The 22,575-nt window shown below is 36.8% G+C and overlaps 1 protein-coding gene across 2 annotated transcripts in view; it reads left to right on the top strand.

Moving 5' to 3' along the window:
* VWA8 (von Willebrand factor A domain containing 8) overlaps nucleotides 1–22,575 on the top strand; it is a 379,623-nt gene that overhangs the window by 57,400 nt on the left and 299,648 nt on the right. For both annotated transcript variants that reach the window (XM_003913811.3, XM_021929568.2), the window contains 6 exons: nucleotides 2,842–3,009; nucleotides 7,072–7,236; nucleotides 7,595–7,644; nucleotides 8,371–8,479; nucleotides 10,803–10,907; nucleotides 20,678–20,809. In XM_003913811.3, coding sequence (XP_003913860.2) covers nucleotides 2,842–3,009; nucleotides 7,072–7,236; nucleotides 7,595–7,644; nucleotides 8,371–8,479; nucleotides 10,803–10,907; nucleotides 20,678–20,809 — 729 coding nt within the window. The remainder of the gene's footprint in view (nucleotides 1–2,841; nucleotides 3,010–7,071; nucleotides 7,237–7,594; nucleotides 7,645–8,370; nucleotides 8,480–10,802; nucleotides 10,908–20,677; nucleotides 20,810–22,575) is intronic.

Here is a 22,575-nt window from a genome sequence, read left to right as displayed (position 1 = left end):
GAGATCATCAAATGGTGTTATCTTTTTTCCATCTATCCCTACTTTTTCAACTTTGTGGTAATAGTATTGCCATTGGAGTAAATGGAAAGAAAACCTTGTGTATTTGGCTTCTGTTTTTGATCTGTCTACATAGCTTATTTTGAATTCCTTTGAAGAGTTTCAGTTGACAGCAGACCACAGTATACCTGAGGTGAATGAAAGTGGAACTGCGGTGTTTGTTGTTGTCCTGTGTTGTCAAGACTTTGCTTTTTGTGGCCCATAGGTGGTGAACCATTACATTTTGAACTGTATATTTCTAGTTTTACCTCAAAGAATGTGTGTTTTCATCCCTATGGAGTTTTTAAAAAGTCAAATACAGTATTTAGTCTGTCTTATAAGTAAGATTGCTAAAAGTTTTAGATTTTTAAAAATAATATTACCTTAGGTTATGATAACAATTTCTTTTTTGTTCTGAGCTATGCTTTCTTGAAGTAAATATATTATTGTGAACAAAAGCTTAATGGAAACCTTAACTGAAACATGAATTTTTGTAAGAAGTAGTTTGTATTCTTGCTTTGTCGCCCAGGCTGGAGTGAAGGGGGTTGATCTTGGCTCATTGCAACCTCTGTCTCCTGGGTTCCAGTGATTCTCCTGCCTCAGCCTCCCACGTAGCTAGGATTACAGGTGCCTGCCACCACAGCCAGCTAATTTTTGTAATCTTAGTAGAGACGAGGTTTCACCATGTTGGCCAGGCTGGTCTTGAACTCCTGACCTTGTGATCCACCCTCCTCAGCCTTCCAAAATGCTGAGATTACAGGTGTGAGCCACCGAGCCTGGCCAATATTTTGACTTTTAATATCCCAGAAACTATTTCTATGGCTTTGTCCTTTATACAGCTAGCAAAAATGAGACTTTTTTTGTTGTTGTTCTTTAGGAACTACTAAGTCACTTCTACCTATGCTTTTTTTTTTTTTTTTTAAATCTTCTAGAACAAGATGGCTACTCTGGTAGAAGAGAATTAAAATATTGCAGTAGTGATATATTTGAAGGATTATTCATGAATTGATCTTATTCTTGAAATGGATGATTCTCTTGAGTCTAATATAGCTTCCATGAAGTTTATCATTTTACAACATTATATAGATACTTGAAATAAACTAAGCTCTACTATACAGTGCAAAATTCAACAGTTTATTAAAATAGGATAGTATGCAAGCTTGATTAAGCAATGCCTCTTTTCTACACTTGGAAAATCAGTACATTGCTACTCCAGAAATTTATTTGGATATTAAGTCTTAAAAAAATAGAGATATGTTTTCCCCTCATCAAACATTTAGATCTTTTTTTGGATAATTACTATAGGGAAAATTAAATTTTAAGTGAGGAGTCAGTATAAGTAAAGACACAGAGATTTGTCCGGTAAAGCAGTATGGTGTGTACATGTGTAGAAGGAGATAGCCAGTTTATTGTCACAGAAATAACACATGTGAGGCAACTAATGTCAGGAGATGGTGTTGGAGAGATAGGTAGATGCCGCATTGTGATAGGCTAATATGCCAAATTAAGGAGCTTGGACTATTGGGAGGCAATCTGAGAGGTAAGGAGAGCCTGAACTAGGGAAGGGGTAGAAAGGGATAAGTTCAAGAAACATCGAGGGCTCTGGCATGGGTCAGTGGTGCTCACACCTCAGATAGAAAGTAAAGAAGAGAAGCAGGTTTGGAGCCAATGGATATTTTCAGTGCTGTACAAGGGACCTGAGGTGCTTATGGTGTCTGAGGGACCCCATATGAGGTACTAATGAGACTACATGGTTCTGAAACTTAGGGGAGTGTCAGAACCCTAAGATTCTGGGGGGTCATTAGCATAAAGGTGGTAGTTGGAACTATGTGATTGAGTAAGATTTTCAGGGAGGTCCTAATAGGGTAAGGAGAGCTGTGTGTTAAGGATGTAATTCTGGGCATCACCCACATTTAATGGACAGGCAGAGAAGACAAAACAGTTTTCCTAGGACAATGCAGTGCCATGGAGACTAATTAAGGCGATTTTTAAGGAGGGGAATAACAATATAAATTTAGCACCATTAATCCTCTGTGGTTGAATGTGCAGAAGAAACATGACTGAGGTTTTCCTTTTTTAGCAGAACATGAAGGATTTTGACGAAAAGTAGTTTTCTATGTTATTAAGGACCTATAGTTTAAGGAAAATATTTTTTTCATATCTATAGTAATTTTTAAATTACAGTTTACTTTATTTCCTACTTTTCTCCATTACTGATTTTCTTAAAATTTATTGGAAGACCTAAGTCAGTCTGCTATTGGCCAATGTAAAATCTGACTCTTTTTCTGTTTCTAAGCGTGTAATGTTGTCAGCATTGAGCATCACACTAAACCTCTATTTTGATGATGACTTATGTTTACAAATGTTACAGTCTCCAAGCCTTCTCACCTAGCTTTTTGATCCTCACAAGAAGCTTGTGGGATAGGTAGGACAGATAACTATCTTCATTTTTCTTTTCCAGTTGTGGAATCTGTGCCCTTGTTTAATTATGTTCTTTGTTCATAGATAGCTGTTAGTTTTTTATTTCATTGGGTATATAATCTAAAATGTTAAGGCTAAAAGGAACTTCAGAGATCCTCTTTTTCAATATCTTTATTTTAAAAATGAATAAACAGGCCCAAAGAGGTAAAATCACTTTCCTAAGATCATAGAGGCAGAAAAAGCAAAACAAGATCTGGAACTCAGCTTTATTGATTTCTGGTCCCTATAACAAGAACTGCAATTTAAATTTGCTTTACAAGTAATGTTAGGCCAAGCTCTGCAACTTCAGTATTCTCATTTTGTTTTTATGTTTCTTGGAAATAGTGTGCAGTTCGTGCAGCCACAGAAGGCAGAACCCTCATTTTGGAAGGTTTGGAAAAGGCAGAGAGGAATGTTTTGCCTGTTTTGAACAACTTGCTGGAAAACAGAGAGATGCAGCTTGAAGATGGACGCTTCCTGATGTCTGCTGAGCGTTACGACAAACTTCTCCAAGTAAGAGAAGAAAATCCCACTGTTTTGTCTTTTCTGTCAAGCTGTGGGCAGTGCCATTTTATTGTATAGGACATGGCCCTATTGGAATCAGGACAGATGTTCGGATGACCCTTATCTTGGGTAAATTGCTGAAGTCATGAGTTTACAGTTTTACAATGCTCTTCTGTTTGTAGACCTTGTCAAAAGACCTCCCAGATTTTTACTGTCTTTTTTTTCTGGTTAGTCTAATAACTATTCTCTTTTCCTTTTTTATTTTTTTTCCTATTTTTTCTTCTTCTCTTTCTTCCTCTTTTCCCATCTCGTTTTTCCCCCCTTCTTTCTTTCTCTTAACAACTATTTATTAAAAGGCTAATGACTTCTAGATAGTGCTAGTCACCAGATACAAAGCTAAAGAAAGTCCAGTTCTTAGCTTCAGGAAGCTCAAGGTCCAGTAGGTATTGACAGAAATGAATAAAATATTTAAAGGATATCCTATTCTGATGACCCAAGCCACCAGCATCACATGCTGGGGTTGCTGTAGGAGCCTCCTAACTGTACTCCCTGCTTCCGTCCTTCCTTCCTGACACTTCTCAACACAGCAGTCAGTGATCGCCTTAACAATGCATCCATTTGGGGGCATTCCTATGCTCTAACCTTGATGGCTTCTTGTTCCACTCAGAGTAAAATTCAAAGTTTTTACAATGCAGTACAGCACCCTTTGTTGTCTGCTTCCCTCTACTAGAATATAAGTTTCACAAGGGCAGGAATTTTTGTAACTGGTATTATCTCAAGTTCCTAGATCAATGCCTGGCACATGGTAGTTGCTCAATAACTATTTGTTGAATGAATGAATAAGTACCATGGAATGATTAAATGCTGTGATAAACATACATATAAAGAGTACAACAACTGGGGAATGTGGAGACTCTTCAAAGACTTGGGAGATGGGTTCTTGTAATGTCACAAATGACAAGAAGACATTTAGCCCTTGTTCATCCAGCTCAAGCGGTACCACGCTGGATCTCTGTGTGGTTAACCTAGCCTTCTATGACTGACTGCTCTGCCTGTACATTCTAGGACCTAGAGTCTCTCTCATACCTGTTCTATACATATGTGCAACCTTACTACCCCAGGTTGGTTGCAAATTGATCAGGAGCAGGATCTGTGTCTCATACTTCTTGATCTTGCTCCCAGGGTGCTAATATGAGCCCAGAACACACCAGGCCCTAAATAATGAATGTCAATGCCAGAGGGTTTGATTGCACTGATGCTGCGTGGCTGGCAGGGCCAGAAGCAGTCTGTTTCTTTATTATTTGTGGGAGTTTCTAGATGATGCTTTCTTGTGAAGTACAGTCATTTTCCTCTGGATCTATTCATGGAGCATGTCATTCTGATATAATCAGAAGGAGATAATCAAGGATTTAATCAAGTAGAAAAAGTTAAATTCATTTATTCATATTGTTAATTTACCAAAATGAAAGCTTTTTAATTTATTTTTTAAAAGGCTGTTATGCAGAACGTTTTCTCTTTAGATGCTTTCTAATTACAAAATAACTACTTGCTACTAGAGATTATATTAGTGTTCACCATTTTTAGTAAATAATTTGGAAAAAAAATACTCAGAATATGGAATTTTTTTTTAAAGTATAGGAGTTACTTCACAACAAAAAGTTTGATATATTCTTTATTCTTATAGTAGATTCTGTGCAAAGTTATTGAACATATTACTTTGAATAGAAATTCATGATATGTGAGTCAAAAGAGGTTTAGTGACTGGGTGCGGTGGCTCATGCCTGTAACCCTAGCACTTTGGGAGGCTAAGGTGGGCAAATCACCTGAGGTCAGGAGTTCAAGATCAGCCTGGTCAACATGGTAAAACCTCGTCTCTGCTAAAAATACAAAAATTAGCTGGGTGTGGTGGCATGCACCTGTAATCCCAGCTACTTAGGAGGCTGAGGCAGGAGAATCGCTTGAACCCTGGAGGCTGAGGTTGTGGTAAGCCAAGATCATACAACTGCACCCCAGCCTGGGTGAGGGAGCAAGACTCTGTCAAAAAAAAAAAAGGGGGGGTTTAGTACGCAAAGAATGCTTATTATTAAGTGAGAAGGGTCTACTACATTTTTCTCCCAAAGTAAATATCAGTATAAACACATAATTTTTTATCGGTAAATGTGATTTCTGTGTTCATAGAATCTGTCTCATAAGAACCTCACAGCATATAGGCAAGATCCCTTCACAAAGCACTATCATCTTACGACAACTTTTATGCTAAAAAGATTCTAACACCATAACGTAAGCCCCATTTATTTCTAGGTAGCTTTGATATTCTAAATTTAATATCTCAAAAATGTTACTAGTTTCATAAAGGTGATTATAGTAGAATTCTGTTATTATGGAAAGAGATACAAAGTTCAGTTTGTATGAACTTTATATTTTATTTAACATTTTTGGGTAAATGAAAAAGAGAAATATTTAGTCAGCTCTCTGAAGTTTCTACTTTTGGTTTCTCAGACAGGGCTAGATCTAGACTCTCACTTTCTAGTGTCTATAACATAGTGTCAGTGCATTAATTAGATGTATGATTGCTGATTTTGATTCATACCAAAATATGATTGAAATAATTATTTATTATTTTTAAAATTAATTCATGCAGTCAGTCAACAGACATTTGTCCTGTTATACACTAGAGGTAATAAGTCCTGTCAGGAGTGTGGAGCTAGCATGAGACAGTCATGTATAGAAGCAAATGCACAAATAAATAACGACAGAAGCTTGCCTAAGATAAAGTAAAAGGGTACAAAAATGGTTCTGATGAGGGAAGGGGATCTGAGTTTTATGAAGATGTTTTTTGTGTTGAGCTTTGACTGACCCTTGTGTTTATGCTGTGCAAAGTGAAAAGGGTGTTGTTCCAAGAAGATGGAGTCATGTTGGTGAAGCAGCCTCATGTGTTTGGAGAGCTGCAGATGGGAGACAGATTGGAGCACAGGGTCATGGAAGGAGGGTCAAGGGGACGGGCGTGCACTGGTTGCTGAGACTGAGAGAATGAGAGCTTCTGCCAGGAAAGGCCTTGAGTGCCTTCTTAAGAGTTTCTATATTGTCATTTGGGCAGTGAAGAGTTGCTGAAAGATGTGGACGTTTCTCTCAGAATGTACAAATGTGCATTTGTACAAACTTAGTCAATACCGTAGATCCTGCTGCTGAAGAATGTGAGGAGCCATTGATAGAGTTAGGCAGAGAAGGAAGGAAATGAGATGTAACAGGTGCCTGCTATGGGCCACTTGTTTGCACATACATTTTCACATTTAGTTTTCCTAGCAGTCACAATAATGTAGGTGGTATTTTTCCTACTGAGAAGACTAGGCTAAGGTTTCAAAGGTATAATGACATGCACGTGCTAACATTTAGTAAAAGTATACATCAAGCAGTTGAGCCAGGATTTGTGACTCCAAAACCCGTACTGTTTCTGTTCTCTAAGCTCCACTATATACTAGTTGCAGGACCATGGGACAAGTTATATAACTCCTTTGAACTTTAGTTCATTCATTCATGTAAAAAGGAGATTGTCTATATTGGATTCTGGTGAAAGTTAAATGAGAAAAATCCATGGAATGTGCTTACCACAGAGTAAGTTTCCAAAACATGTTATTACGGATAATATGCCTTGCTAGGAATACCCATAAACATAATTATCTATTTAAGGTCCACTGGTAATCAATCACAGCTCTGCTGGTGACCTGCCCATCGGGGACTACCTTTGTTACAACCTCTAGTCATGTATTTTCCTTACCGCCTACTCTTTTCCTCTGTGTTACTGACTAAGGCTTGGAAATCTGACCCAAGTCTCCTTTATTCCTTGGTGTGTTAACTGCTTTCCCTTTCAAATACCCCAGTCTTCATGTTGTGAGACTGCCCTGGCATCTGAACCTGATTTCACTTTGCTGCCTTCCTTGACAGTTTGGTTTTGAGAGTGTTCTCCTATACAGTTTTCTCAACAGTCAAGTCCTAAGTCCCTGGACTTGGCAGCTCTTATAGTTATGATCTGTACCATTTATGCTATAGCTTCTGGATCTCTTACTTTTATAGGATCATACCAAAAAAGAATTGGATTCTTGGAACATTGTCCGAGTTAGTGAAAATTTCCGAGTGATCGCCTTGGGCTTGCCAGTGCCAAGGTATTCTGGGAATCCATTAGATCCCCCTCTTCGTTCTCGATTTCAAGCCAGGGATATTTATTATTTACCCTTCAAGGTAAGTATGACCAAGGATAATTTATTTTTTAAACAGTTTTTCTATTTATAACAAGAAATTCAATGCTATAAAAATGTTACTGCATTTTTAAATGTCTTCCTCAGTAGGTCATGGAAAGATACGAGAATAAAGAGTAAAGAAAATCTCTGGAAACTAGGAAGAAAAATTATTACGGCATTATTTGAAGGATTTTTTAAAAGGCTGGCTTTTCTTTTAGAAAATGAAATGTATCAATAAATGATTTTTTGCTATTAAATATTTAGTGTCTGCTTAATTAAAAGGTTGATTGTGTCTATAAAACATTTGCACTTAATCCATTACATTTCTTTTTAATTAATATGTTTCTATATTACTTTAGGACCAACTTAAGTTGTTATATTCAATTGGAGCCAATGTTTCTGCTGAGAAGTAAGTATATTTTTATAAATATCTGGACACTGAATATTGAATTTGTTTTGTCTGTTCATTGATTGATTAATTGATTCATTCAACAACTGGAATTCTTACAAGAATTTTTCAGTATTAGAATGTTTGGTGATAAAATTAATAAGATATCTTTGGCGAGAAACTCAAGATCTAATAGAGTTGAAAGATATGTGAATAGCTTTGGTTAACATGGTATAGTAAGTGCCATAATTTCAAAATATTGGGGGTATTAGTTGAGATTCTATAAGGGCTTCACAAAAGCATTGGCGTTTGAAATGGGTCCTAAATAATGAGCAAGTTTTTGGCAGATAGAGAATGGAATCAAGGAATTCAAACAGAATAAGTTTTTATTTTTTTTAAGCATGGAATGTGAGAGTTTATGCCTTGTTCTTAGGGCCATGAAAAAACTCTTGAAAGGCTAGAGTTTAGGTTTGGGGTTACGAAATGTGAGAGATGAGGCTGTCAGGGTAGATTTGGACCAGGTGGTGAGAAACCTCAAATATTGTGATAAATTTAGGAATATATTTGCATCTAATCAGCTTCTGAGTTTTAAGTAGGATATTATGATGCGGAGCCATTGTCCCTTAAGAATTAATATTAGGGCTCATCTTTTTAGATTAATTAAATTGGCCCCTGTGTTTTATATTTAACAGACTTACACATTTTATGTTTTAAAACTATTACAATTTAATATCATTTTTCCCCTAGAGTTTCTCAGCTCTTGTCCTTTGCTACAACTCTGTGTTCCCAAGAATCTTCTACTCTTGGACTTCCAGATTTTCCTTTAGACAGTTTAGCAGCTGCAGTTCAAATCTTGGTAAGTAAAATAAATTAACGACTGGCATACCCAAATATGTTAAAAATTTTGAAAGTTAATCATTAGGGATTAATGACTTCAGTTTGCTTTTGTCATACTCTTCTATAAATATTGTAAAACCTGAGATTAATTTGTTGTGCAGTGCAGTAAACTGTACAGAGACCAAGGACATGTTCTGAGCCCCTAAAGAGCTTTCAGCTTTGGAGTGGGAGCTAGACATGCAATCTCAGTGTAGTCCTACAGAGGGAAGGAAGGCTTTAGCCTGGTCAAGTAAAAGGTGTGCTGCAGTGTGAGTTAGGCCTCAGAGCTGTCCTTACCTGAGTTAGGGGAGCTAGGGCTTTCACACTGCTCTAGCTCCCACCAGTCTCTGTGTCATGATTGTCTCAGGGGACACAAATTCCCAGATACTAACTGCTCTCCCAGCATGTGTGCAAGGGTGGCTTCAAGAGCCCAAGGATGTCTCTTAGAAAGACCTACAGCAGTTGCTGTTGGAAGAGAAAGCTAGAAGGCACAAGAGAGAACACAAACAGATCTGAGGGGATACTACAGTTTCACAAAGGGCATGGCGGTCATGTCTGGAGTGATAGAAATGCCTTCCAGGCAAGAAGTCAAAGCACAGGCAAATGTGTTTAATCACAAAAGGGCCTAGTATCTTTGGAGAATGAGAATAAGTTGTATCCCTAAAGCAAGTGTGTGTGGTAGTGGGAGAAGTTAGAATGCTATCGTGAAATGTTTTGTATGATGAATGAAGTTTCCTGGATTTTATGATGTGGAAAAAGTGGCTTATCAGACAATATTAAATAGGTGGGCTATGAAGGTGACCAGACTTATGCTGGAGGAAGACACCTTTGTTGGCAGTGAGGGAATGACTAGGAAACTTTTTTAACACTCAATGAGACCCTGTGGAAGAGGGCACCATCCAAGATAGTGGGGATACTATCTTAGGCAAGAGACTTATTTTTAAACTTTAATGAATATATGTATGTATGTATGTATGTATGTTTCCTGTGAGTCAGGGAGCCTAGGTATTGCTGACATTGTTCTTTACATCCAGAACAGAATTTCTCCTCCTGTTTATTAAATCTTATACTTTTATTGAATCTTTTTGTTTTTGCTTAGAACATTTTATTTTGAAAATTCTCAAATGTAAAAACAAAGTTGAAAAATAGTAATTTCATAATCCCCTCACCTACAATCACCCATTATTAATATATTGCTACATTTGTTTGCATGTGCTTTTTTCTTTCGTTTTTTTTTTTCCTGAACCATTTGGAAGTAAATTGCAGTCAGTACTCTTAAATACTTCAGTATATGTATTAGTTCGTTCTCCCACTGCTATGAAGAAATACCTGAGACTGGGTAATTTATAAAGGAAAGAGGTTTTACTGACTCACAGTTCCACAAGGCTGTGGAGGCCTCAGGAAACTTACAATCACGGTGGAAGGGGAAGCAAACACGTCCTTCTTCACATGGTGGCAGGAGAGAAAAGTGCGGACTGAAGGAGAGGAAAAGCCCTTTATAAAGCATCAGATCTTATGAGAACTCACTATCATGAGAACAGCATGGAGGTTAACTGCCCCCATGATTCATTTGTCTCTCACCGGTCCTATGGGAGCTACAATTAAAGATGAGATTTGGGTGGACACAACCAAACCATATCAGTATGCAACTTCTAAGAATTAGGACATTCTTCTACATAACCAGAACAACATTATCACACTTCATATCATGTTAACAGTAATCCATAGTATCATCTAATAGATAGTTCATATTGAAATTTCACTAATCTTTCTTGTCAATAGACTTTTAAAGTGAGGTGAACAGAATTGACAGTGCAAATAATGTGAGGAAGGACTTGAGTATAATGAATACTTTCTAATTTTGTAGTTATAACTGTGAAGCTAAGTGAATGTGGGTGAGATTAACCTAGGAATAAAAGGGGATCAGGTACTTTGGGATGAATAAGGTAGAGACAGGTATTCTGTTTCAAATGGGGGTCTATGGGATATTCATATAGTCATATGTAATGAACAATTGAGGGCTCAGGTTTAGAGCTCAAGAAAGAAGTCAGGACCAGACATAGAAGTGTGGGAGCCATCAATACATAGAAGATAGATGAAAGATGGAAATGGGTAAGCTTACCCAGGGAAAGGGCAAGGAATGAGAAGAGAAAATAATGAATATTTGCTTTTGTAGACTTATAGAAAATACCACACACCTATTGGTTACTTTTATAAGTCAATTTTAATGTATGTACATTTCAGATGTTTTCTGTGATTATTTTGAATTTTGCTCATTCCTATATATTTTTGCTCCTACATAGGATTCCTTTCCTATGATGCCAATCAAACATGTAATCCAGTGGCTTTATCCGTATAGTATTTTACTAGGTCACGAAGGGAAGATGGCTGTGGAAGGTGTTTTAAAGGTGAGTATCTGCTTCCATTTCTTTCCTTTCTTTTCCCATTTTCCCTTCTCTTGCCTTTTCCCATCTTCCCCTCACTCCTTTCCCTACCTTTCCTATTTTTCTCCCCCCATCCTTATTTCTTTCCTTTCTCTTCCCCTCCATTCTTTACTAGGCATGGAGGCATCGGCATTCCAACAAGAAGACAGCTGTGATAAATAGGGCAGCAAGCATAGAGGGGGTGATGTGGTTGGGAGATTGGTTGTGTTGAGCAAAGAAGTAAATAGATTGAGCAAATGAATGAATATATTGAGGATAATAAGAGCTATGCTTCTCACTGTTGGATAAGGGATTTATAACTATGGAAAAGGGGAAGGCAAGAAAAAACTCTTAAGGTATTGGATTGGAATTGATGTTATTATGAATCATGGGTTTTTAAAAATAATATATATGAACAGATAGTTACAGATATAGTATGTGTATATGTATACATATACATATTGTCTAGCTGTCTCCTGAGAGAGCCTAAAAACTATGATGTTATAGTAGCAGTGATCACACCAAGTACCTGGACGTTGGTTTCTAAATATCATGCTTTCTCAAAGGATCAGGTTAGGGAATGTAGAAGATGAGCCTGGACCATCTTTTTGTGCCAGAGAGTAAGGAGATATTCAACAAGTGATGTTGATATGTCAAAATGATGGAGTTCCCAGGTTGAAGTGGCTGAAATCTGGGACAATTTGAGCATAAAAATAAATGATGATGGTAATTGGTTTTAACCTGTTGCATAAAATAGGAATCCATGAGTCCATACTGATATGAATGAACAAAAAATATGGAGATGGGCATTCTCTTTTAAAGTGTAAAATGCCTACTTGTGAATCTAGAAGGAATTACATAAATAGAAAAAACACCATTTGGCAACCATCAGAGTGGCAATTAATTTAGACAAGAGTCATCAAAGGATGTTAAAGCTGGCAGGTGGAGCTTCTGTGAGGCACAGGGTATTGGCATAATCTCTGAATGTCTCCCTCCAAAAGACTCAGTTGACTACCAAACCAAGAAAGTGGTATTTTTACAGTAAACTTCAACTTGACCAGGTGGGACAAATTGACCTTGTATGCCTCCCAAATTCCCCGTTTCTGGGGAATTTTTGCTGAGAGTTCATGATGTATGTTTGGCCATGAGGAAATATTGTAGAGTTCTAGATTGAGGGCCATTATATAGAACATAGGCCTCTATTCTTTAAAACTGTTCAGACATGAAAGACAGGGAAAAACATAGAAATGTTTCATGCTAAAGGAGACTGAAGAGATTGGATAGCTAAATGCATCATTTGTTCCTGAATTAAATCCTGGACCATTAGAAACAAGTGACAATATTGGCACTGTTCGTAAAACTTGAATAGGGTCTGTGGATTGGATAATAGTGTTATATTAAGTGGATTTCCTCATTTGGAGGCTTATGTGGCAATTACACTGGCCACAGTTCTTGTTTTCAGGAAATATCAACTGAAGTGTTTAGGGGTATGGGGACATCATATCGGCAGCTTGTTCTCAAATTGTTCACATAAAGATCACTGATAAAGTAGGCAGGGGGAGTAGGAGGGAGGGGGAGATGTGCTTAAAAAATGTTAACCATTGAGGGAACTGGGTGAAGGTTATTAACTTGAAAAGCAAGCGTTTTATATAAAACTATGGAACTTGCTATAGAGCTTTCGTTTAAACTAATGAAGGTCTCATTTTTTGTCATAAGTGGTTTATAGTACATGGGGCATGGTTTTCTTTCAAAATACGTGTGGCATAATTTCCTCTTTGTATAGTTAACAGTGGTGTTTCCCAAAAGGCCAATCACACTCTAAAATGTCTTATAACTATATTTTTAAAGTGTTGACCCTTGGTAGAGACTTACTGGCTCACCAAAATTAATTCCTCCTTATGAAAGACGGTTTTTGCTTTTCTTACATGGTTTGGCTCAAGGTGCAGATTTCTAAGAAATAGAATGTGACCACTAAGCTGTGTGGCTTTCTATATGGAAGCTTCAGTTTCTGGAGGCCAGGATTTGACAACTTTAAGCATATGGAATGGTATTTCTCTATCCCTTATCCTCAAATCTACCCAGAATCTTTGGGATACACAACATCCTCTGTGTATCTATTAATAATGAGAGGACCTTAGAAGAGTGGAACATTGGATTCTAATTACTTAAGTGGGATCTTTTTCAGAGCAGTTAGCCAAAGAATCCAAAGAAACAGTATTTTCATTGACTGGTTATGTCAGTAATAATAATAAAATTATTAGACAGCTGTTCCTAATAGATAATGAGAAGAGAGGTATAGTTAGAGACAGAATCTAAAAGAGAAGCAAAAAGAAGCAAGGGGAAAATAATGGTCAATAAAGAGACAAAGGAGGGAAGAGCCAGCAGAGAATGGAAGCAGTGAAATAACCAATGATGAAAGAGAAGAAAGGTAGGGTGTGTGTGTGTGTGTGTGTGTGTGTGTGTGTGTGTGTGTGTGTGTAAGAGAGAGAAAGAGAAAGAGAGAGAGAAAGGGAAAGGAGGAGGAGAAGGAAGAGGAGGAACAGCAGCAGAAACAGGAGGAGGGTGGATATTAAGAACCATTTGGAAATGGGGAGATTAATTCATAGGCTCAAAGAGTCAGGAAATTACCATCTTCTGACAATATAGTTCACTTCAAGGCTTATTCCAGGTGCTGGGGGAAAAGAGAACTCGAACTTATCTTTGATCTAATCAACCTCTAAGCTAAATTGGCCATTGGTCATTGAAGTAGAGTACCTAGTGTTTAAGATCAAAGGCGGTGACTCCAGATGAACTTTAATGCCCCTCAGCCCAATGTGCAGTGCCTTGGAAACAAGGGCACATCCTCAGGGAGGAAGAAACTCATGAGAAGTTCTGATAAAATGAAGTTTTTTTGTGAAAAAACTGAGAGAAGATATTCAGTGTCTAAAAAAGTCAGTTACGAACAAAGGTCTTTACCTTTACCAAGAAACCACTTTGATGTGTTTTTTGGTCTGTAATTTCAAAACTAGTCATACAAATTTATTATAAAGTTATAGCATATCTTTAAAGAGTTGAATTTTCTTAAGAAAGTAGCTAGTGTTGCTTCATTTTTTTTGTCTTTTAACCATAATTAAGGGGAATGTAGAAAAATGATTGAGTTTATATTAGAACAGAAATGATTTCAAATTTGAATGTGAGTGTTTTGAAAAGGAAAAAGGGATTGGTATTAATTAGATAAGAGGAGACAGAGTATGGCTGCCTTCTCACCTTAATTATGTGAAGAGCTAGTTAATGGACATTTGTAACTCAGTAAACTGTCAAGTGGGAGGGCTTAAGTTCATTTGTCTGATCTTAATGAAGTACTTTCTTTTTGTAAGATCATTGCACAGTGATGTATACAACCAGATTAGCATCTTAAATAGCTTTTCTTAAGAGTGGAAGAGTCAAAAAAAAAAAAAAAAAGGAATGGAAGAGTCTATTTATTGATATAATTCTTTGTGATCTGTTCTGGGAAGTCTGTGTGGCCTGTTTGTTATTGTAAGTTTCTGCATTTACCTCAAAGCGTTATTTTAAGCAAATATTTATAGATGGGTGAAATATTACATGTGCTCAAATAGTTTTGAATTAGAAGAGGTAAAAATTAATAAAATATTGTTAAATTTGGAAAAAATGTTTACATAAGAAATAGAAGTATGTATTATAATGGTAAATTAAGAAGGTATGTATATATACACATTAACTTTTCCTTGATAAATGATAATTATTTTTTATCCTAGATTATAGAAATTAATGTGTAGTTGCATTCGAATTAGATATCCATTTGAATTTTAGTGTAATTACTTAATTAGACTGTATTTTCAAGGAAAAATTGTTAGTCACTGAAAATTCAATCAGATAGAATTCACAACACCTTTCTTTTTTCTGAACAAGCTATAAAAGTGGCTGGAATGAGTTTCATTCCTCAGATGGTGCTCATCATGTGATGTTCATGCTCTAAAAACATGTTTCTGTAGTCATGAAATAATTTCTAGCCTTCAGTTAAGGATGTCTTAAAGAAAACCCTCTTATTCTGAATCTGCTATACTTTGAGAATAGTATGCTTTCTTACAGTTTAGTAACAAATGCATCCAGGCTTCTAGTAACGTGTCTTGGCTCTTCGTCTGTACTTAATTAAGACTGCATCATAACAGTGGTTAAATTGGTAAGTTCCCTTGGTGATTTAGAAAGGATATACTGCCACTTATCCATTGATGATGTAATCTGAGCCATAGTTTTTTTCTAAGAAACTTGGATCTTACATTTAGTATTTTTATTTAGTTCAACACATGCTCATTGAGCATTCATTTTTTGGCAAATTATGTACGTATAGAAATCTAGTGATACAGAAATGGATACAATCTGATTTCAGCTCCTGAGGAAGTTACAATATTAATGTCTGAGGAGCATCAGATATTTCAATAAATAACTATTTTAGTATGGTGGTTTTTTTGTTTGTTTTTTTAAGCAGTGTAGCATAATGATGACTAGCTCTGGACAAAGCAGTAATGACGTGACATAGGCCAGTGAAATAGGAATTAAACGAATATGAGAAATGTTTCAGAGGAAGGATGATACATGTTACTAACTGATGAAATATGAGGTGGGTTAACGGAGCTATGAGAGAAAGTGAGAAATCAAAAATGTCCATAAATCCTACCTTGGACATATGAGTAGAGTTGCTGTTAATTAATATGATAAAGTGGGAGAAGGAGCATGTTTGTGGTGGGGGCTAAATAATTCCATATACTAGAACCCTTTTGAATTTGAAGTTTTTCTGGTGGTTTTATCTAGCAGACTTGAAAATATGGACCTGGTTCTAGAGGTATTTTGATATTAAAGATAAATACTTGGAACCCATTGATATGTGGGTGTTAGTTGAATTCATGGGGATGGATGTAACAACTTAAAGAATGCAAGTATACTGAGAGGAAAAATCTGTCTGCAGATTGAACATTTCAGGATTGGATCAGTAGGGAAAGAACCTTCAAACTGGGCAGAGGAAGAGTGGTTAGAGATAGAAGCAGAATGGCGGAGAGTATTCTTAGGGAGCATTGGGAGCAACTGTTTCAAGAGGAAAGTAATAGCAACAGTTTCAAATGCTGCAAAGGTGCCGTGTTGAATGAAGACTTACAACGTTCACTCAAAAAAGATTATTCATTCCGTCCATCCTTCCATCCAATCAATTAGCCAGGCACTATTGTGCTGGAGATGTATGCAACATGGAAGTTTCTACCTTCATGGAGCTTATTTTTCTGTGAAGGGCGACTATCAGTCAAGTAAGTAAGTAAGTATATAATATGTCAGTTGAGGAATGGATGCTGTCACTGAGAAGATGACATTTGAATAAAGATCTGAAGGAGAGAAGTCCTGTGGGTAAAAAGTATTTCAGACAGAAGGGATAACCAGTATAAAAATGCTGAGGCAGGAGCACACCTGGAAACTGTAGGAACAGTGAAGGACAGTGTACTGGGGCAGAGTGAGTGAAGGAGAAGTGATTAGGAGAGAAATCAGAAGGTAAATAAAGTCAGATCATGTAGACTCTGTAATCCATGCAAAGGACTTCTGCTTTCAGTCTGAGTGAAGTGGAACACCATTTGAGGGTTTTGAGGAATGTGTTATATGAGTGATCATTTTAACAGGTTGGTTGCTGAGTAGTGAATAGACTGTGGAGGGTATGAATGAAAACAGGGGAAAAAACAGTTGGTAGACTGTGGTAGTAATCCAGTTGAGACAGTATTGTACCTTTGACCAGCTGTGATGTTGGTAAGTAGTAGTTGGTTTTGGGTTATGTTTTGAAGGTAGAATCATTATGATTTGCTGAAGGGTTGGATGTAGGCTTGATACAGAGTTAAGGATGATTTCAAGCTTTTGGACTGAGAAATGTGAATGATGAAGTTGGAGATAGAGAATATGGAGGTGGAGGGAATATCAGACCAGAGCACTGGACATATTTGATTTAACATGCCTATTAGCCAAATGGAAATGTCAAAGAGGCAGTTGCATATACAAGTCAAGATTTCAGGAGAGAGATCTGGATCAGAGAGAGAAAATTGGGGTCATGATGGTTTGTAAAGTCATGCAAGTGATGAGCTTATTTAAAAAGTGAATGTAGATAGAAAATAAAAAGTTCCACTCCTGAAGTACCTTACTGTGTACTGGTCAAGAAGATGAAGAAGAACCTGCAAAAAAGACTGAGAAGGAAACAGCAAAATAGGAAGAAAACTAATTTATTTAATTTGGTAAATAGGATATCATTGATGAACTCACCAAGATCAGTGTTAGTAGAGCGATGGGAACGTAAGCCAAAAATCAAGGGGCTTACATTTGAAATTGGAGATGAAACCGAACCAGTGATTATATATTCATATGTGTCAACCAAGTTTGATGGTGAACAAAAGCCAAAAGATGATAGATCACTTAAAGATGAGGTATAATTAAGAAATGACTGTTTCTTGAAATGGGGGAGGCAAACATTTTTATAGGCAGAAGGGACAAAAAATGTGGAGTACATGAAGAATGTGGCCTAGCTAAGGTAGAAAAGGACATTTTCAGAGCACCCTTGTGTGTTGGTTTGAAATGATGGAAGAACATGCTTTCCACTCAGGAACTGGAATGATGGAGCTGCCATAATCTGACGTAGAAAGACTTCTAGGGGTTTCTGTCTACTCATAGTTAAAGCAGAAGTCCTTTCTACTGAAACAGTGGGTACAGTAACAAGAATTGATGAAAACATCAATGATTTTGAGGATGAAGGAAAAATAATTTTGTTTGTTCATTTAACAAGCCGTTATTGACCATTGACTATGTCCCATGTGTGATTCTAGGTTCTGGAAATTTAGAGTGAGCCAAATAGATACATTTAATACTGCCCTAATGGGGCTTATGTTCTAGTAAAGTATGGGGGAGTATGTGTCTGTAAGCTCTGTTCTGAGTGGAGGAGGCAGCTAGATTGCCTCATGACAGGGTGATAAATGGGCTCAGATTGACTTCTGAGGAGAGTAGTAATGGTTTGTATTTGTTGCTGTGGGGCTATGAGAAAAGAACCCAGGAGAGACTGTGGCCGCATATTTGTTCAGGCAATATGGTTTGCAGAATTTCACTTTCAGTGCTTAATAATCTAGAAAAAGGTATGAAGAAAGTAGATAGCCTGATGGGACAGGATTGGGAATTGTAAGGATGAATATGGAAGCCCGACAGACCAGTATCCAATGTGATTTATATTTCATTTTATTTAATTATAATTCACAGTTTAAATAACCTAATTCTAAAGAAAGTGTATTAGAAAATGTTAGTACTGTTTAATTGAAATTCAAGAATTCATAGGAAATGCTCATAAAGTGGTAAGTTAACAAACTCTTATTTTCTACTTCTTGCTAGGAAGTAACCTGAAATAATTATATGTCTATTGTCGTTCTGACCAGCTGTGATGTTGATAATAAGTAGTTGGATTTGAAGGTAGAATCATTATGATTCGCTGAAGGGTTGGATGTAGGGTTGAGACAGAGTTAAGGGTGATGATTTCAAGCTTTTGGACTGAGAAACTTAAATGATGAAGTTGGAGATACAGAATATGGGGGTACCTTTCTGATTAATACCTTTCTGATTAATGATCCTCTAAATTTTCTATGCCAGAAAATGATAATTCACCTTGCAATTTGAAGTTTTTACCATCTTAGTATATTCTGGCCTACTATTTTTATTTTACTGAAGTATTTTAGCTTGAATTATTTATGAGGACATAACCAGTATGGCAAGTGGCTCAGGACATTAGTGTTTATTTCTGGAATATGAGTCCTCTGACATCAATCCTGTATCAAATTAGATTGACACTACTCTAGCTGTGGTGAAGACATACATTTAAGCTCATTTATTTGTTTTCCTAGAATTTAATGAATCTTCATTCTAAATTTTTTTTTTTTTTTTTTGAGACAGAGTCTCGCTCTGTCACCAAGCAGAGTATAGTGGCATGTCTTGGCTCACTGCAACCTCCTCTTCCCGGGTTCAAGCAATTCTCCTGACCCAGTCTCCTGAGTAGCTGGGATTACAGGCACCTGCCACCACGCCCGGCTAATTTTTGTATTTTTAGTAGAGACGGGGTTTCACCATGTTGGCCAGGCTGGTCTTGAACTCCTGACCTCAGGTGATCCACCCATCTCTGCCTCCCAAAGTGCTGGGATTACATGCATGAGCCTTTGCGCCCAGCCATTTGTTCTACATTCTAATGAATTTAATTACTTGGTTAGGTCTTGCTCCTTTCCTATTGAGTCCTCCTTAAAATACAGTGGAACTTTTTTTTTCCCATGAAATTAAGGTGTCAATAATTGTTATTTGTCTACAATATGGAAGCAATTCTTGTCAAATTATGTGATACTGTGGGGATTTGCATATATAAATTGTATGAAATATAGAACTTTTTAATGGTAGTACAAATATACAGGTTTTTTTTAGGTTTGGGGAAAGGAGTTAGTGATTGTCTTGAGTACTTATGACATCAAAATGAACACTTGAACTGGGCTGTTATGTTTAGAATGTTGAGGTTAAACATGATTTCCTTCCTCCCAAATCTATTTTCTGGAGTTCTTTCATTCTGCTGAATACATGATGATCTGTTCTTTCTTTGAGTTTCAACTCTTTCACTATAGTAATAACGTTCCAAAACTAGTGTAGGATTTTTGGGGTTAATTTCTGCCTATTTAATAGTAAAAATAAATTCAGTTTTTTATATTGAGCAAGCTGTTATAAGTAGGGCATCGAACTTAATTTTCAATTTATTTTCATCTTTCACATATTTATCTGTATTCTTTCTGTGCAGTTTTGATATAACTAGCTGGAATGAAGTGGTATAGTCAGTGTTAGAACATTGGTAATTGGGCCATATCAAGAATCAGTGGTTCTAGCCTTTGTTTGTTTGTTTGTTTGAGACGGAGTTTTTGCTCTGTCGCCCAGGCTGGAGTGCAGTGGCGCAGTCTTAGCTCACTGCAACCTCTGTCTCTGGGTTCAAGGGATTCTCGTGCTTCAGCCTCCCAAGTCGCTGGGACTACAGGTGTGCAGCACCATGCCCGGCTAATTTTTGTATTTTTAGTAGACAGGGTTTCACCATGTTGGCCAGGCTCATCCTGACCTCAGGTGATCCGCTTGCCTTGGCGTCCCAGAGTGCTGGGATTACAGGCATGAGCCACTGTGCCTGGTGGTTCTAGCCTTTTAAATCCAGTTCAACAAATATTGAGACCCCACCATGTGGAAAGCACCATACCATATGCTGTGGAAAATTGTTATAATAATTTTAGTTAAGCTGTTCACATAGCTGACAGCAGAATGATGTCCAAGAAGTTCTGTTTTCACGGATTTCAGGTAACACATTAACTTTGATTGATTTAAAGAGCAAACCATTATGGGCCTTGTTTTATTTCAGCATGTTTTGAAGGGTCTCATCATCTCTTTCTAGGAAGTTGATTATCAAGAGATGTAAACTATGAACTTTCACCAGGAATTCAGTGATTCCATTTCTTGTCATATAGTAAATTTTAGGAACTATTTTTATATCATCTTTAATAATTGTTGTAAGTAGAATGGTATTAGTAGGAATAGAAAAGAATTCTCATTAACTTTTTTTAACCTCTACTTTTATATAATAATATAAAATGGATTTTGGTTGTAATTAAGGTGTAATCTTTCAGATAGCCAACGTTAATGCTACAATGAAAAGTAAATTGCATGATTTTCTTGTAATTTTACAGCGCTTTGAACTTCAAGATTCAGGAAGCTCTCTGCTTCCTAAAGAGATTGTAAGAGTAGAGAAGATGACGGAAAACCATGTGTCCCAAGCTTCTGTGACCATCCGGATTGCAGATAAAGAGGTGACCATTAAGGTAATTAATCACAGGTTTATTCTTTCTAAGATATGCCTTATTCTGCCTGTTTTTATGACCTAAATTAGGTTTATGATCTCCTTATAAGTCTTTCTTGATAGTGCTGCTTCTGTCTGTATCTGTATATCTATGTCTCCAGAGTCATGTGTGCTTACAAACTGGAAAAATTCAGGAGAAACAGGGAAAGCCTTTCATCAAAAATTCAAAGTTGACCTCTGGGAAAATCAAGTCATGGGTTGATTATTGACAGCATTTTGTACTATGAGTCCTTGGTAAGAAATAGTGTTTTCAAAATTTGAGCTGCTACAGAGCCCTGTTGTCAAGTAAAATCTTTCTTAGCTATGTGAAACAGTTTAAAAAGGATCTACTCGGTTGAATGGTTTTTAGAAGAGGGAAATAATATTTGGTCATAGAGCTCTATCTGCATGTATATATGTTTTATATATATCAACTCCTATATACATCTCTATGTATATATATACACACATATTTTATGGAGTCTTACTATATTGCCCAGGCTTGTTTTGAATTCCTGAGCTCAAACAATACTCCTGCCTCAGCCTCGTGAGTAGCTGGGACTACAGGCACATGCCACTGTGCCTAGCTCATGATAAACTTTTTTGTTTTAATATTTGATATTATTAATATTAATTCATGTTACTGTACTTATTCATTGAACTGAATATTGATTATATCTACCATGAGCTAGGTTCCATATTATGAGTTTACTGTATACTAGTTACTGTATTTGTCTCTTTGCATATATTATGCGATAAATCCCCCAAGATCCATTAAGGTAAGTTTTATTATCTCCATTTTGTAGATTAGAAAACTGAGATATAAAGAGGTTAATTGATTCACCCAGAGACACCAGCTAGGAGATGGCACAGCTGGGATTTCTAGACAGCGAGAGTTGCCCACTCTACTCTGTTTTCTTCAGATGAATGGCTCATCTAGCTGATGGTTTAGGATAGAGGCAGATGAGTTAAGACTGCATTGGAATGGCTCGGGATATGGAAAAGGAAGTAATACTGCGATTCAGGAGACGGAATAGGGAAAGCTTCAGAGTGAAGGTGAAGCTTGATCTAAGTCTGCAAGAATAACACAGGATTTTTCCAGTGGCTGAGGAGTGGATAGGACATTTTTGGCAGTTTAAACAATATGTTCAGAAGCATGAAGTATGAAAAATACTTCATTATTTGCTTCCCTTTGGTTATGGCTTTTAATCTCATTGCATCTAGTCTCTTCCAGTTAGCTTTCCATGTTGATACCAGGATAAATTCTCAAATGCAAATCTGATCCTGTCACTTCCAAACTTATAATTCTTTGGTTCATGTGGTATATAATATGATCCAACCCAGAGTCCTCAGCAGAGCATGGCTCCTTGGGAACTAATAGGCAGGATAAAAAAAAAAAGGGGGAGAAGACAAAAAATAAAAGGAGAAGTAGGTGTAAAAGATGGGAAGAGAGACTCTGTGAACAGATGCCTCTCAGTGGTAAACTAAGATAAACCTGAAAAGGATTTGTGGACTTGACCTTTAGAAATCAGGAGGTCATTGGTGACTTTAGAGATTCCGATGGACTAACATTAATTCTGTGCTTACAACTAGAATGTGGGGAAAAATTTATTCTCCAGTAGTAACATCTTTACTATAAGTTATAAATAACATTAAGATGACATGATTTTTATGAATATGTCTGACAGTGTGGGACTTTAATTTTAGAGAAATAATTGATTTGGAAGTTTTGTAATAATGATCATCTGG

This window comes from Papio anubis, chromosome 15 (assembly GCF_008728515.1).
Source record: "Papio anubis isolate 15944 chromosome 15, Panubis1.0, whole genome shotgun sequence".
NCBI lineage: Eukaryota > Metazoa > Chordata > Mammalia > Primates > Cercopithecidae > Papio > Papio anubis.
The sequence above is the reverse complement of the archived record's forward strand: the minus strand, read 5'-3'. Positions and strand labels throughout refer to the sequence as shown.